Source organism: Alligator sinensis, unplaced genomic scaffold (genome assembly GCF_000455745.1).
Source record: "Alligator sinensis unplaced genomic scaffold, ASM45574v1 scaffold773_1, whole genome shotgun sequence".
Taxonomy (NCBI): Eukaryota; Metazoa; Chordata; order Crocodylia; family Alligatoridae; genus Alligator; species Alligator sinensis.
In genome coordinates, this window is record NW_005842403.1 from 953,053 (window position 1) to 965,099 (window position 12,047).

Sequence of the window (12,047 nt, forward strand, 5' to 3'; positions counted from 1 at the left end):
GAAAGCTCAATTATTAAGTTTGCAGATGATACCAAGCTGTGGGGAAATGCAGGCACAAGGAGGACAGGGTCAAGATCCAGGATGACCTTGACAGACTGGACTCATGGGCAAAGTAGAATCAGATGAGGTTTAACAGGAATAAGTGCAAAGTCCTTCATCTGGGTAGGAAGAACCCTCATCACAACTACACGATGAGTGGTGGCCCACTGGCTGGCACAGCATCTGAACGAGTCCTGGGGGTTACGATCAACCAGAAGATGAATATGAGCCAGAAGTGCGATGAGGTTGCCAGGAAAGCAAATAGAGCTCTGGCTTGCCAAATAGAACTCCAGCCTGCATCCGGCGTGTGTCCAATAGATCCAGGGAGGTGGTTCTCCCTCTCTATTTGGTGTTGGTGAGGCCACAGCTGGAGTAGTGTCCAGTTCTGGGTGCTGCACTTCAAGAAGGACATAGATAAGCTCAAGAGGGTACAAAGAAGAGCCACCCACATGGTCAAGGGCATGGAGGATAGGCCCTACACAGAGAGACTCTGAGAACTGGGCTTGTTCAGTTGGATGAAGAGAAGGCTGAGAGGTGACTTGATAGCTGCTTACAAGTTCATTGAGGTGAACACCAAGATTTAGGTGAGCAACTCTTCAGGAAGGCACCCCAAGGGAGGGTGAGGACCAATGGACATAAGCTTATAGAGGGTAAATTCAGGCTAGATATAAGGAAGAACTTCTTCTCTGTAAGGGCACCAGAATCTGGAACACACTCCCAGCAGTCACCATCCTTGGAGGTGTTCAAGAGGAGGCTAGATGGGCACCTTGTTGAGCGTGTCTGAGCCCAATAACTTCCTGCCCATGGCAGGGGACTGGTCTTGATGATCTTACAGGTCTCTTCTAGTCCTACAGTTCTATGATTCTATAGCCAGCAGGCTAACCACAGAGACTTTTGTGGTGTGCAGTGGCAGTGGGGAGGTACTGCAGGGTCTTTCCCTCTCAAAAGTAGAGCTACATTGCTGTGACTGGCATTTAAGCCTCTGATGAAGTGAAGCTGGGTTCATAAAAGCTTGTGCTTTTAAGTTTTATATATAAGCTTAAAATATATAATTGCTTTCAAGATTTTAATATATATATTTAATCTTGTTTAATCTAACATGGATAACTACCTCCTTCCATTTAAGATGCAGACATTGCTGATTCCTCACTCACTTCCATAGGCCTCAGATTAGAGTTGCATCCTACAGCTGCAGTAGATTCAGTTTAGGTACATCCTGGGGAACCAGGGCCTGAGAGTTCACAACTAGACAGTTGGCACCTATGGACGTTAGAGAAGGAAAAGTGTCTACTGGGGATGCTGTGAAGCACCCCTCTCCTCTAGGAACCTGGGCAATGACCTGCTGTCAGGGCAACAGGCCCTGAGCACAGGCAACAATAGGGGCAAACTGCGCCTCAGAAGCCTCCGCGATCCCACCTGCTGGTAACTGCACGGTTGTAATTTACTGGGCCGCTCTTTAGACAAGCGCCTTGGTTTTTCAGTCCGACTTGGCGCTACTGCTGCCTTCTAAGATGACAGCTTGACACATTGTGTAGACCCTCAAGGCACCCGAGGGCTCTCGCCTGCCACATCTTTGCTGGAATTAATAGTTAAAGGGGAGGAAGATCTTACTCCTACCTCCCTCAGTGCCTTGTTGTCTTCTACGTAGTATCTTCACCCCTGGGGCTCTGCCTCCCCTTCACCTTGCCTAACGCCAACCAGATGGTGTTAAGGTCTAGCCAAATTGGACTTAGGGTCTGTGTCCATGACCGGACAAAAGTACAAATCATCCATTTGCTTAAACGCAGACATTAGGTCCATACAGTCTTTTCCTTATCTCAAGGTTCTATTGTCCATTCTGCTCCCTCCTAGGCAATGTTGGGGTAGGGTTGCGCCTTAGACTTGGTGCTTCCATCCATGTATTCACAAATTCACTTCACTTCTAATCTGTTCCTTTCAGGTTCACCATCACTCCAGCTCAGGTCTGCGACGTCAGGGATCCACGCCTGCTGCAACAGTGAGTATTTCTGCTCCTCTGAGCCCATTATAGTGAGAAGCCTCTCAGCATCTGGCTTCTGCCAATTGCCCCTTCCGGGGCAAGTGACCTCACTGTGGTGCTCACGTTCCCTTGGGGACCATTTTTCCAGTCCCCCCTGGGTGTTGCTCCGGGTTGCTTTTGAACCAGTGAACACAGGCCAGGTGCCGAAACGCTGCCGACACACATTTACAAAGCATGCCCAGACTGGCACCGGAAGTCCGCCCCGGTCTGCTACCGTGCTAGGCGTCAGCCGTTCCACTCGTCAGTCCCATGCTGCAGGTAAGTTACCTCTCATGGCAGTGTCCCTGCCACAATGGTCTTGGGGCAGTTTTGTTTCTATGGGAGGATGACAGAAATCAACCTTGAGAAGAGGCTGGCCAGGGAAAAGCGGGCAGTGGACCAATTCTTATCATTGGCTTTACATTTTCACAATCTAAATGAAGTAGGAGCTTTGCAATAATTCTAAGCAGGAAATGGGCAGGTTTGGCTGGAAAAATAAGATAAAAACCAGAAGCAGGCAGAGACCCAAACAGCAGCACCAGAAAGAAAAACAAACAGCAGGAAATTAGAGGCAGGGAGGCTAACCACAGCATATGCAGAGCAGGGGGAGGAGGAAGCAAGTGACAAACCTGCCGGGGTGGATTTCCAGCTGCACAACACAATGTTGGAGCCACCGCTCCCCCCTCATCTCCCTTCCCATTTCCCATCAGTTGTTTGTTGATCCCCTTGGTCACGGCTTCTCTTCTAATTCAATTACAAGCTCTTTGGGGCAGGGACTGTCATATTCTGTGTGCTCAGACTTGTATAAATGCAGTCGGGTCCCATGGTCTCAGCACAGTGCCATTGAAGAAAAACAGTGAAGAAGGTCTCCTCTGCATAGGTAACCCCTCTGCTAGGAGTGCACTTATGATGCATTGCCACTCCCCCTGGGAATGGCACCCATGGCTGCTACTCATGGGAGATGCAAGCAGTGCCCAGAAGTACCGTAGGAAGGTTGGAGCAGACGGGTGAAGCTGACAGCATGTGGGAAACGTTCCTTTGGTGACTGGCTCAGGCTGCATGGATTTGAATGTTTGATCTCTAGTGCAAAATGGGCTGGACCTGGGAAACTGGAAGACAGCCAACTAGGAGTTACCACTGCTGAGTTGTTCTAGCAAGGTGGGACAATGGGGGCCAAGATGTTATTTCTTAGTGACCCAATAGCCTCCAAAAGGATAGACAATGGAAACCTCTTAGCAGGGGACCACCTCTGGGCTGATTTCTCTGGGCCAGAGACCCAAACCATCTCAAGCGGAAGATTTCTGAGGAGAGGAGGCAGGAGGGAGCTGGCTTCCCTCATGGATGCTGACCAAAACCCAGCGGACTCTCTGGGCTGATGAGGCCTGAGGGAGGAATCACATTTAACTCTTGTTTTTCCACAGTTCTGTAACCATTGTCCTCTTTTCTCTTAAAAAGCACATGCAACCAAGCAACTAACAAGTAGTCCTCAGATTTACGACAGAATTGGTTCCTGAAAAACGCATCTCAAGTCAAAACGTTGCAACTCGGAACCAATTTTCCCATAGGAAACAATGTTATAAATGGGGGATTGGTTCCTGAACCAAGGCCTGATGCCCTGTTTTCACCAAAAATAACCCAGAGTTTTATACTCAATCAATTATAGATGAGTAATGTAGATGCATTAATGTATTTATATTGTAAATAGCAATCGTATTGATTTGGAAGGACTTCAAGGTGACTTTGCTGGACTTTTTGAAGGGCTCTTGGTTGGACTTTTTGAAGGGTTCTTGGCTTCAGGTTTTTCTGGAGTCTTGTCTGCTTTCTTAAAGAAAGTGTCCAAGAAAGTTTGGGCAGATGTTCTCCAGGGAGATGGGCGACGCAATGAACTTGTTCGCTGGTGTGGCATGGGCCAGATCAAGCATCGTAAAGTTGAAACAGGGTGTCAATTTATAAGTTGTAAGTGCAAACCATTGTAACTCGAAACCTTGTAAGTCGAGGACTGCCTGTACTTGCAAAGCTGGGGTTCTATTGGTCACAGGTCTCCAAAGAGCTGCACTGTAATCCAGGGTGGTCCTGGGTGTGGGCTCTGAGGAAGCCCTGAGAAGTTCAGTACTGGCTGCAGGGCCATGGACAGCTGGACTGTGGGGGTCCCACATGCCAAAGATGGTGTCAGATACAGATGGAAACATGCCCAATAGGCCTGGACCAGAGGCAGTGTGCGCAGTTTAGACCAAGCTGGCTCAAAAGCCCTTGGAATCCAAAGCCTGGGCTCAATGGAGCAGACAACTTCTCATGCCATTTCCAGTGGAAGGGACAGTGTAAGGAGACGGGATGGGCTCACCTGGCTTGCCATCTGGCCGGGACACTGGACTTAAAACTCCGCGTTGAGGTTAGAACCATCAAAGATGCATTCATGAGTGGACGGGGAAGGGGCTCACCCAGGCTGCAGCAGGTTCTGGGCTGAGTACTGGACAAGAGAGCAGAGACTTCTGGGTGGGAATGGCCTTGATGATGGTCGGAGATTACTGTTATCACTCACTGCATGAAGCATGAGAGAGAGGCAGAGCTGCTAGCAGAGTTCTCAGGTAGGGGAAACCCGAGATCCTTTTAACAGACAGGGCCACCCACTGACCTCTCCACTCCCAGGGAGCTTAGCCTTCCCCATGCACAAAACTAATCAAGGTCTTGATTGGCTGACCTGAATGGGGAGTCACCCTGCAGAGGACACTGGGTGCAATATGGTCCAGACCAGACAGCAGGGTTGGGGAACCCACAGGAGCAAAGTACAGCTCCTAGTACAGACTCCTGGGTGGGGGGAAGCACTACATTTTCCTTTGTTCTGTCCCCTATTGCCTCGGCACAGCACAACAGTTGCCCTACCACCCAAAGGGCAGCCCGTTGCCCCACGACCTTCCATCCTCAGAGTACTTCCTTCCACCTGCTCCAAGGCTCAACCCCAGTCCCCACTGGGCAGGTGCAGAATGGTGGGCAGAGCACCTCTGACAGTACAAGTCAGAAGCAAAGAGGAAAGTCTGGAAAACGCCTTTATTTGGAAATCAACTTTCATGCCCGGTCTTCCTTGGGTAGCCCTCCAACACACCCCACACATGCATGAAACAAGCCCAGCACCATATGGGGGGCTCATACTTGTCCCTGTAGAACTCCCCACCCATAACAACTTGCACTCAATGCACAGGAATTACCTATATCCTACGAACAGGCAGAACAGGAGAAGAGGGTGACAGCAGGGCAAGCCCTTTTTCTTCCAGAGCTGGAATAGTCTCTGCAGTGCATCTTACTCACTGCCACTGTAACCTGGTGGCCTGCTCCCATCCACTCTTCCCTCTGCCCCCATGACCCCTGCTGTCACTGGAACCTCACAGGAACATGGCTGCGCTGTAATCGCCTCCATCACAAAGAAGCCGTTCCGTCCCTGAAGCGTGACAGCCATCTTCTCCCCTTTCCTCCCTTCCCTCCCCTCCCACATGAACTGGCTGAAGCTATCAGCTGTCCCTCAAACCTAAAAACCACTCCCAACACCCCAAACCAAATACCCCTGCCTGATTATCAGTCACCACTACAGACTCAGAGTGACATCTGCCATGGCAGCACCCAGCTTCTTGGGAAACCCCATAGTGCAACCACTGGTCTCAGACTCCCTCTCCCACCTGTGGAGTCCAGTGGACCACTTGACAGCTAGCAAACCATACTGCTGGCTGCTGCATCCTTGAGCACTTCCAGGTAGCCATCCCATTGCCCCCCACCCTGCCAGCTTCACAAGGGCATGGGAAGGAATTGAATTATGCCTTCAAGCTGCCTGGCTGGGGGGTGCCATGTGCTCAGCTCAGGTTCATTCTCTGATGTAAGAAGTTCACATAAACAGGCCAGTGGGTGCAACAAGGGCTCAGGTATGAGGACATCCCATCACTCCTCCCAGCTACCGGTGAGGTGGCTCCTGCTTCTGTTGGCAGGATAAGCGTGAGGGCTCCACCCGAAAAGGCCGTGGGCTTAACAGAGAGATGTGTCCCATGAGCCGCAGAGGGGAGCACAGGCGCGGAGGGTGGGCACGAGACACTGGCATCTGGCCTGCACTGGGTCCTAGGGGAGGGAGGTTTCGGCTGGGAGGGGCAACAGCCATAGGGAAGGGGATGACAGCATCTGAGGAGACCAGAATGGCAGGAGTAAAGCCATAGTGGAGCTGGAACATCTTGGGCGTGGCTTTGTTCTGCACCAGAGCGATGTGGGTGGGAGCTGGGCTTGGCGAGGGGGGTTCCTGTCCCTTGGAACACGTGGAGCGCAGGCTGGGTGGCTTCTTCAGGAGCTCCTGAAGCTTCTCCACCTGCGTCCGGCGGAGGTGGGACACCATCCGGCTCTGCTGGAAGGATTCCAGGAAGGCATCCAGAGGCATCTCCTGGGACAGGAATTTCTCCATCTGCACCTGCAGGGCAGAGAACAGGGGGTCAACATGGGGGCAGGGGTACCCCCATAGGAGCCTGGACGTGAAGAATAACGTCAAACCACAGGGCAGGCAAGGAAAGAAGAGTGGCAGGAGGTGCTGCAACAGGAGCTGGCCAGAAGCCTAGTACTAATCGCAGGACAAGTCACTCCTGCAGTGTTATCCTGGCTCCCTGCATCAGTGAGGTTTAGTCATGGCCTTCAACAGCATCAGAGCTTCATCCCTGGCTCTCTTCCTACCACCCAAGGGAGCAGGTTGCAACAGCATAGCAGGCTAGTGTAGCTCAGGGGCCAGCTCCGTGGTGCTCACCCAGCTGCAGAGAGAGAAGCCTCGCAGAGGGCATGTGGGGGAAGCTGAGAAATAACGTGACAAGAACCCAGTGAGTGGTAAAGCAGTTTTCTCCAGACTCACCTCCGACTCTGTCTCAGCTGCATCCAGATCGGCCTGGAGACGGGTCAGAGCACTCTGGGGGTTCCACTTCTCCAGGTAGGCCGCTGCTCAGGGAGAGAAGAGGGTCAGAGCTAGCTGCATACAGGTGGACCTGTTGCTAGCGTGATGCAGGGGTCTGAGCCATTCCCTCACCTGCTCTCCCAGCAACGGGGAGCAAGAGGCCTTTATTCTTCCTGCATCAGCCTGTGACACATCAACCCACACCCAGCAACTGGGGAGCAGGCCTTACCTCTAATGCCCTAACCCAGAACCTTTCCTGTGTGACACCCAAGCCCTCTTCATAAAGGCCATGCAGCCAGGGCAGCCCCTCAATGCTACCCTGCACCCACCCCCACACACCTCCCACTCCGCTGCTCCAGCTAACCCCAATATGACTCAATCTGCCCACTTTGCACCTGCCCCAAGCTAGGGGCAATCACTCCCAGTTGCACTTGTGTGCTCCCTGCCTGAATGCTACAGGTGCCACTACCTAGAGCCTCACGGGGGGTAGCACAGTCAACTCTGGAAGCCACATATTTGCATCAGCATCACAACACCATGTCACAGGTGGGCCATGGTCCCAGGGCATGAGCAGGGACCATGAGATGGCATGGTCAGACCAAAAAGGTCTCTAGACAGCACCACCCAGCTGCTTTCTAGTTCCTTGGGGCTCTGACTCATTGAATGAAAAACTCTATCCTCAATGACCATCAAGGCAAAAAGCCCAGTCAATGACCCAGCTCCCTCTTGCCTTCCCTAGAGCCAAGGGGACCGACATCAGCACCAGAGGGCATGGGACAGCTCTACTCACCCACTCGCTGTTGCTTTTCTTGACACGCCTCCCTCATCTCCTTCAGCTCCTGGTATTTTATGGCCAGTGAAGCTTTGCCATTCTCTAGCTGTGGCTGCAAGGACAGGTTTTCCTTGGCCAGAGTATAGTTTAAAGCCAGGCACATTTCCCGCTCCAGCTGCAAGCTCTGGAACTGCAGGGACATCAGGATTCAGTACAGAGGCAGAAGCAACTCCATCAGCATGCACCTGGCACCTCATGCAAGACCAATGCTCCAGCTCCCCACACTGCCAACCCTGTCTCCAGTGCTGAATCCTACCCCCACCTCTGGGATGAATGCTTTCCACTCAGCACACAGTGCCAGTCTCTCCTCTGCCACTCAGCACAGCCCCCAGCAATAATCCTTGAGTGAAAAGCCCACCGATGTTCCCATCCTAACATACCTCTCAACAGGGAACCTCACTAAATTTTCTCATCCAGCTTCCCACTGGAGCTATTAACGATGGCCTTGGCCAAAGCTGTCCAGGCCTCATCCCTACATCTGAAACTCAGACTTTTCAGACTCAGAGTCTCTCTCTCATGTCAGGATCTGAGAAACAGCATGAGGAACATCTGGAGGGAGACTGCAGCTGCTGCACCCAAATGAAAAAAAAAAAAAAAAAAAAAAAATCAGCAGCAGCCAAGAGCCATACTGCTCTCGCATCTGACACAGGAAAAATTATGCTAAGTTCCTCTTGAAGCCAGACTGCCCAGCCCTTCTCTGGGTGGGAAGAGGCAGCTTCCAAACACGTCAATTGGCTTACCAACAAGCTATACAACCAGATACCTTCTTTTACCATATACACATCTGCTTCACACAGGGCCATGAGCCAACAGCTAAAGCAGATCTGCTTTATAAAGAGGCCTGGGGAAGAGAAGCTGCAGAACAGGCTGAGAAAGGCTAAAAATAATGTCCTGATTCCTATCCAGGAACACTTTCTGGCATGCCAGAACTTTAATAAACACTCACAATTTAGGCTAGCAGCACTAGCACGTGTGGGCAGAGCTTGAAACATCAACTAGCCACCCACTGGCTAAGGAACTAGAACTGTTAGCTGGATGTGGGCATGAGAAGCAGAGATGGTCTCCAGGTGCGGGGCAAGTGGTTATGCCCCATTGCTCTAGCTGCTACTTTCAACATCACCAAGAAGAGGAAGCTCTGCAAGGAGCGCTCTGCAACTGTGGTGCCTATTTCTGCTCTTGGTCTCCTCACGCCCCAGGACAGAGTTCTTCTAGGTGGTTTCCGTGATCAAGGAACTGTGGGCAGAGTTGGAGATTTTCTGGTGTTCCCTTCTAGATCCTTTGTTTTGAACCCGTGACCCGCACCCCCTCCCATGGGTTCTCCTCCCCAAGTTACAGCCCTGGACCTGTGGCCAGCATTCCCTGCGAGCTGTGTGGCATGCGTGGCCACGCAGGCGTGCCTGGCAGCACAGCATAAGCATGTCTGCGCAGCCGTGCACGCCACACAGCCTAGAGGGAACGCTGCCTGTGGTCTTCCCCATATATCAGGAAGGACTTTTAAGACTGGGGTGGGGATGCTCAAACCTTCATCCAATCCTTCCGCAGGGCTGCAAATATTGTAGCCTAGATCTATGGCCCACACCCCATCACAGGAAGGGCCTTCAGCTCTTAGTGGGCTTCAAAGACTGCCCATCCACCCAGGTCCAGATCCTGGCTCCTAATGCCAGGATTCCCAGCAGGTGCCATCTGTCCCTCGTTCTGACTTAAGGGCACAAACTTTGGTATTGTCCTGCAGCTCCAATAAATCCACGTGGTGCCTGTTTAATTCAAAGCACCCGCCTTTCTCCTCCACTACTGGATGGAAACAGAAGTGTCCTGCCTCTTCTTCCCCCTCTTCAGACTTGACGCTGGGGAGAAGAGAGAAAGATGAGGCCTCCATTTCACTCTTACCCAAGGCTCTATTCCTCTGCCCTGACCCAGCACTTGCTTCTGCAGCTCTCACACATGGACAGCAGTAGGGCAAGCAGATATAGTTATCACTTATCAGATCACTGCAACCCAAAGATGTGAACTGTCATTGTGTACCCAAGCAGTCTGCAACCACTGACAAATCTGAGCAGCAGCAGAGGGCATTAGGGTTGACAGCAGGCTCCAGCATGCAGCGCAACACCAGCTGCTTTTGCAAAGTTTCTTCACAATCGTAAGGGAAGGAGCCTTTATTACTAAAAGCTTCAGCTCTGTAAACAGATTGTGCAGTCTCCAAATGTGCCAGGGAGCTGCCCCACTAGCTGCATCAAGCGACATAGGGGTTCTTTCATGCCCAGCTGCGATGCACTGCTCTATTACTAATTTCCACCATGAAACAGAGAAAAGTGCAACATGGGCAAGTTCAAATTTCTAAAACAACTTGAATTTGGACAATGTTACACTGTCAAACACTTGATTTTGTCATCTCAACATGGCATTAAGGCCGTTTGTAAGGATGCTAAATGCAACCCCTTAGCTGCTGGACACCAGTCCCCTTGGAGCTTGACATCTAGGGACTGAGGGTGAAATCTCTGTGCTCTGCTTCTATGACAGTGCCTTGACCAACAACCCGCACCCCTGCTGCCCACAGTGATGTGAGAGAGGTCCTGCAGCTGCTAGCATGGAAGTGCTGGCTGATGGGCACAGGATCTTGCTGGTGCCTTCTGTGCACCCTGCTCTAGAAATTTCTCACGTGATAGGTCCCCTAGGCTCAGTTTTATTTTGGTTTCGTTTACTGCATTCAGGATGCCATCAAAATACGAAAGGAAAGGTAAAGCATAGTACTCGCACAGGAAGCGCTTTGACAGATGCCTCTATGATACCTCAGGGCGGGACTGGGCTTGGAAACAAAACACGGGAGGCCAGTGGAAAGGAATGGTGACTCTGAGCAGGGGGCCTCCCCTCCGCCCCCCTCTACAAAGGCTGGTTTCCCCATGCTCAGCCAAGCCCCTAGTGCATTAGATATTCTGCTGGTCTATCTGGGAGATTACAAGACAGATTTTGATCCTGATGCTAACCCAGGTCCAGGAGAGATCTTTTGGTGCTGCAACCATCACCGTGTTCTCCCTTAGCACTGGATGCATTCAGCTGAGCATCCACGAAGTCCATCTTTCCAGGAACAGTTCCTGTATCTATGGCCTCCAAGCAATTCTCCCCAGACTGACTCCTGAAGAGAAGTTATCAAAACTTCCTGGGCCGAAGTTGGCACTACTATAGCAAGAAATAAATCCTAGACTGAAATTTAGGTCAAAATGAGACAGGAAAGTATTGCTAACATGGAAGAAAAACCTTTGGACTGGGAAGAGGAAGACCAGGTCTCAAGACCGCAAGTTTTTTTACTCAAAGCCATTTCCTTGCTGTGTAGCAGGTCTTGTGACAATACAGCAGGTCTTCTAGCAAAGTGCCTGTGATATCTGGGTAGGGAGAGTCTAACTACTGTTATTATTCAATTCTTTGCTAGATGGTAATCCTCCCTGCCAGCTATAGAGGATCTTCTGGATATCCAATAAAGGCTCCATATCCAAATCTTTAGAGAAGCCTATTATCTCTTAATCTTATTACGATGACATTTTCATTTTTTCTGATCAAAACCACAACTGACTGCAGCCAGGAAAAAGTAGAAACAAAGCAGACATTAACAAATACATTTCCAGCTACATCCAAGAACTACCCGCACCAGACACAAACAATTATTTTTCCTTCAAGCAGCCTCGGTGCCTTCCGATTGTTCTCCTTTCTCCTCTCTGTCAAGCTCCGCTTGCTCCAAGATCAAAAGCATGACGTGTTTGTTGAGTACCATAAAGGAGGGGAAAAAAAACCCCAAACAACTTTCTGGTTTCCAAAATGAACTCTGATGATCTTTTTTATCATCACCTGGCTGAGACAACCGGCTGTCATCTGCGATCTACTGAACAACGCCGACTTCCCTCCAGTTGAAGGGGGTTGTGACTGCTTTCCTGATATTTTCATTTTAGAAAAACTATTGTCGCCCCGAAATGCTCTCGCCCGCGGGCTCGCCCCGCAGAGAAAGGCCTCGCACCCACACCGGTCTCCCTGCAAACTTTGTGACTTTGCCACTGGTTGTGAATTAAACGCATGCACAAAAAAATAAAATACCAAAAAACCCCCAACCCAGCCAAGGCTTTACTATAAGGCAGGTGCCGAGAGCTGAGCAGGGCAGAGAAGCGTCTCCCCGGCGGAGCCCGCGCGGCGCCCGGGGCTGGTGCGTGACCCGCGGCTCCTGCAACGGGAGCGACGGGCAACACCCCCCGCAGCGGAGCAGGCGGCAG

At 51.1% G+C, this 12,047-nt stretch overlaps 1 protein-coding gene across 5 annotated transcripts; it reads right to left on the reverse strand.

Moving 5' to 3' along the window:
* Positions 1-5,024: 5,024 nt before the first annotated feature.
* Positions 5,025-11,928, reverse strand: VPS37D (VPS37D, ESCRT-I subunit). 5 transcript variants are annotated; one of them, XM_025211390.1, is made up of 5 exons: positions 11,906-11,928; positions 8,175-8,363; positions 7,753-7,924; positions 6,924-7,006; positions 5,030-6,494 (listed from the first exon to the last, which is right to left on the reverse strand). In XM_025211390.1, the coding sequence occupies exons 3-5, from the start codon at positions 7,895-7,897 to the stop codon at positions 5,994-5,996; spliced, it is 729 nt and encodes a 242-aa protein (XP_025067175.1). In that variant the 5' UTR covers positions 7,898-7,924; positions 8,175-8,363; positions 11,906-11,928; the 3' UTR covers positions 5,030-5,993. The 5 variants fall into 5 exon arrangements, with proteins under 5 accessions (XP_025067173.1, XP_025067174.1, XP_025067175.1 ...); XM_006029901.2 differs by lacking the exon at positions 11,906-11,928 and adding an exon at positions 9,509-9,620; XM_025211388.1 differs by lacking the exons at positions 8,175-8,363; positions 11,906-11,928 and adding an exon at positions 9,509-11,621 and having other exon boundaries at positions 5,025-6,494.
* Positions 11,929-12,047: the final 119 nt, after the last annotated feature.

What these genes read in the sequence shown, in the direction of transcription:
- VPS37D (XM_025211388.1), bottom strand. Translation starts at nt 9,670, where the DNA reads ATGGAGGCCTCATCTTTCTCTCTTCTCCCCAGCGTCAAGTCTGAAGAG. An exon ending in AGCTGCAGGACAATACCAAA is followed by an intron (nt 7,925 to 9,508) that starts GTTTGTGCCCTT and finishes ATGTCCCTGCAG; the next exon opens with TTCCAGAGCTTGCAGCTGGA. An exon ending in AGAAAAGCAACAGCGAGTGG is followed by an intron (nt 7,007 to 7,752) that starts GTGAGTAGAGCT and finishes CTCCCTGAGCAG; the next exon opens with CGGCCTACCTGGAGAAGTGG.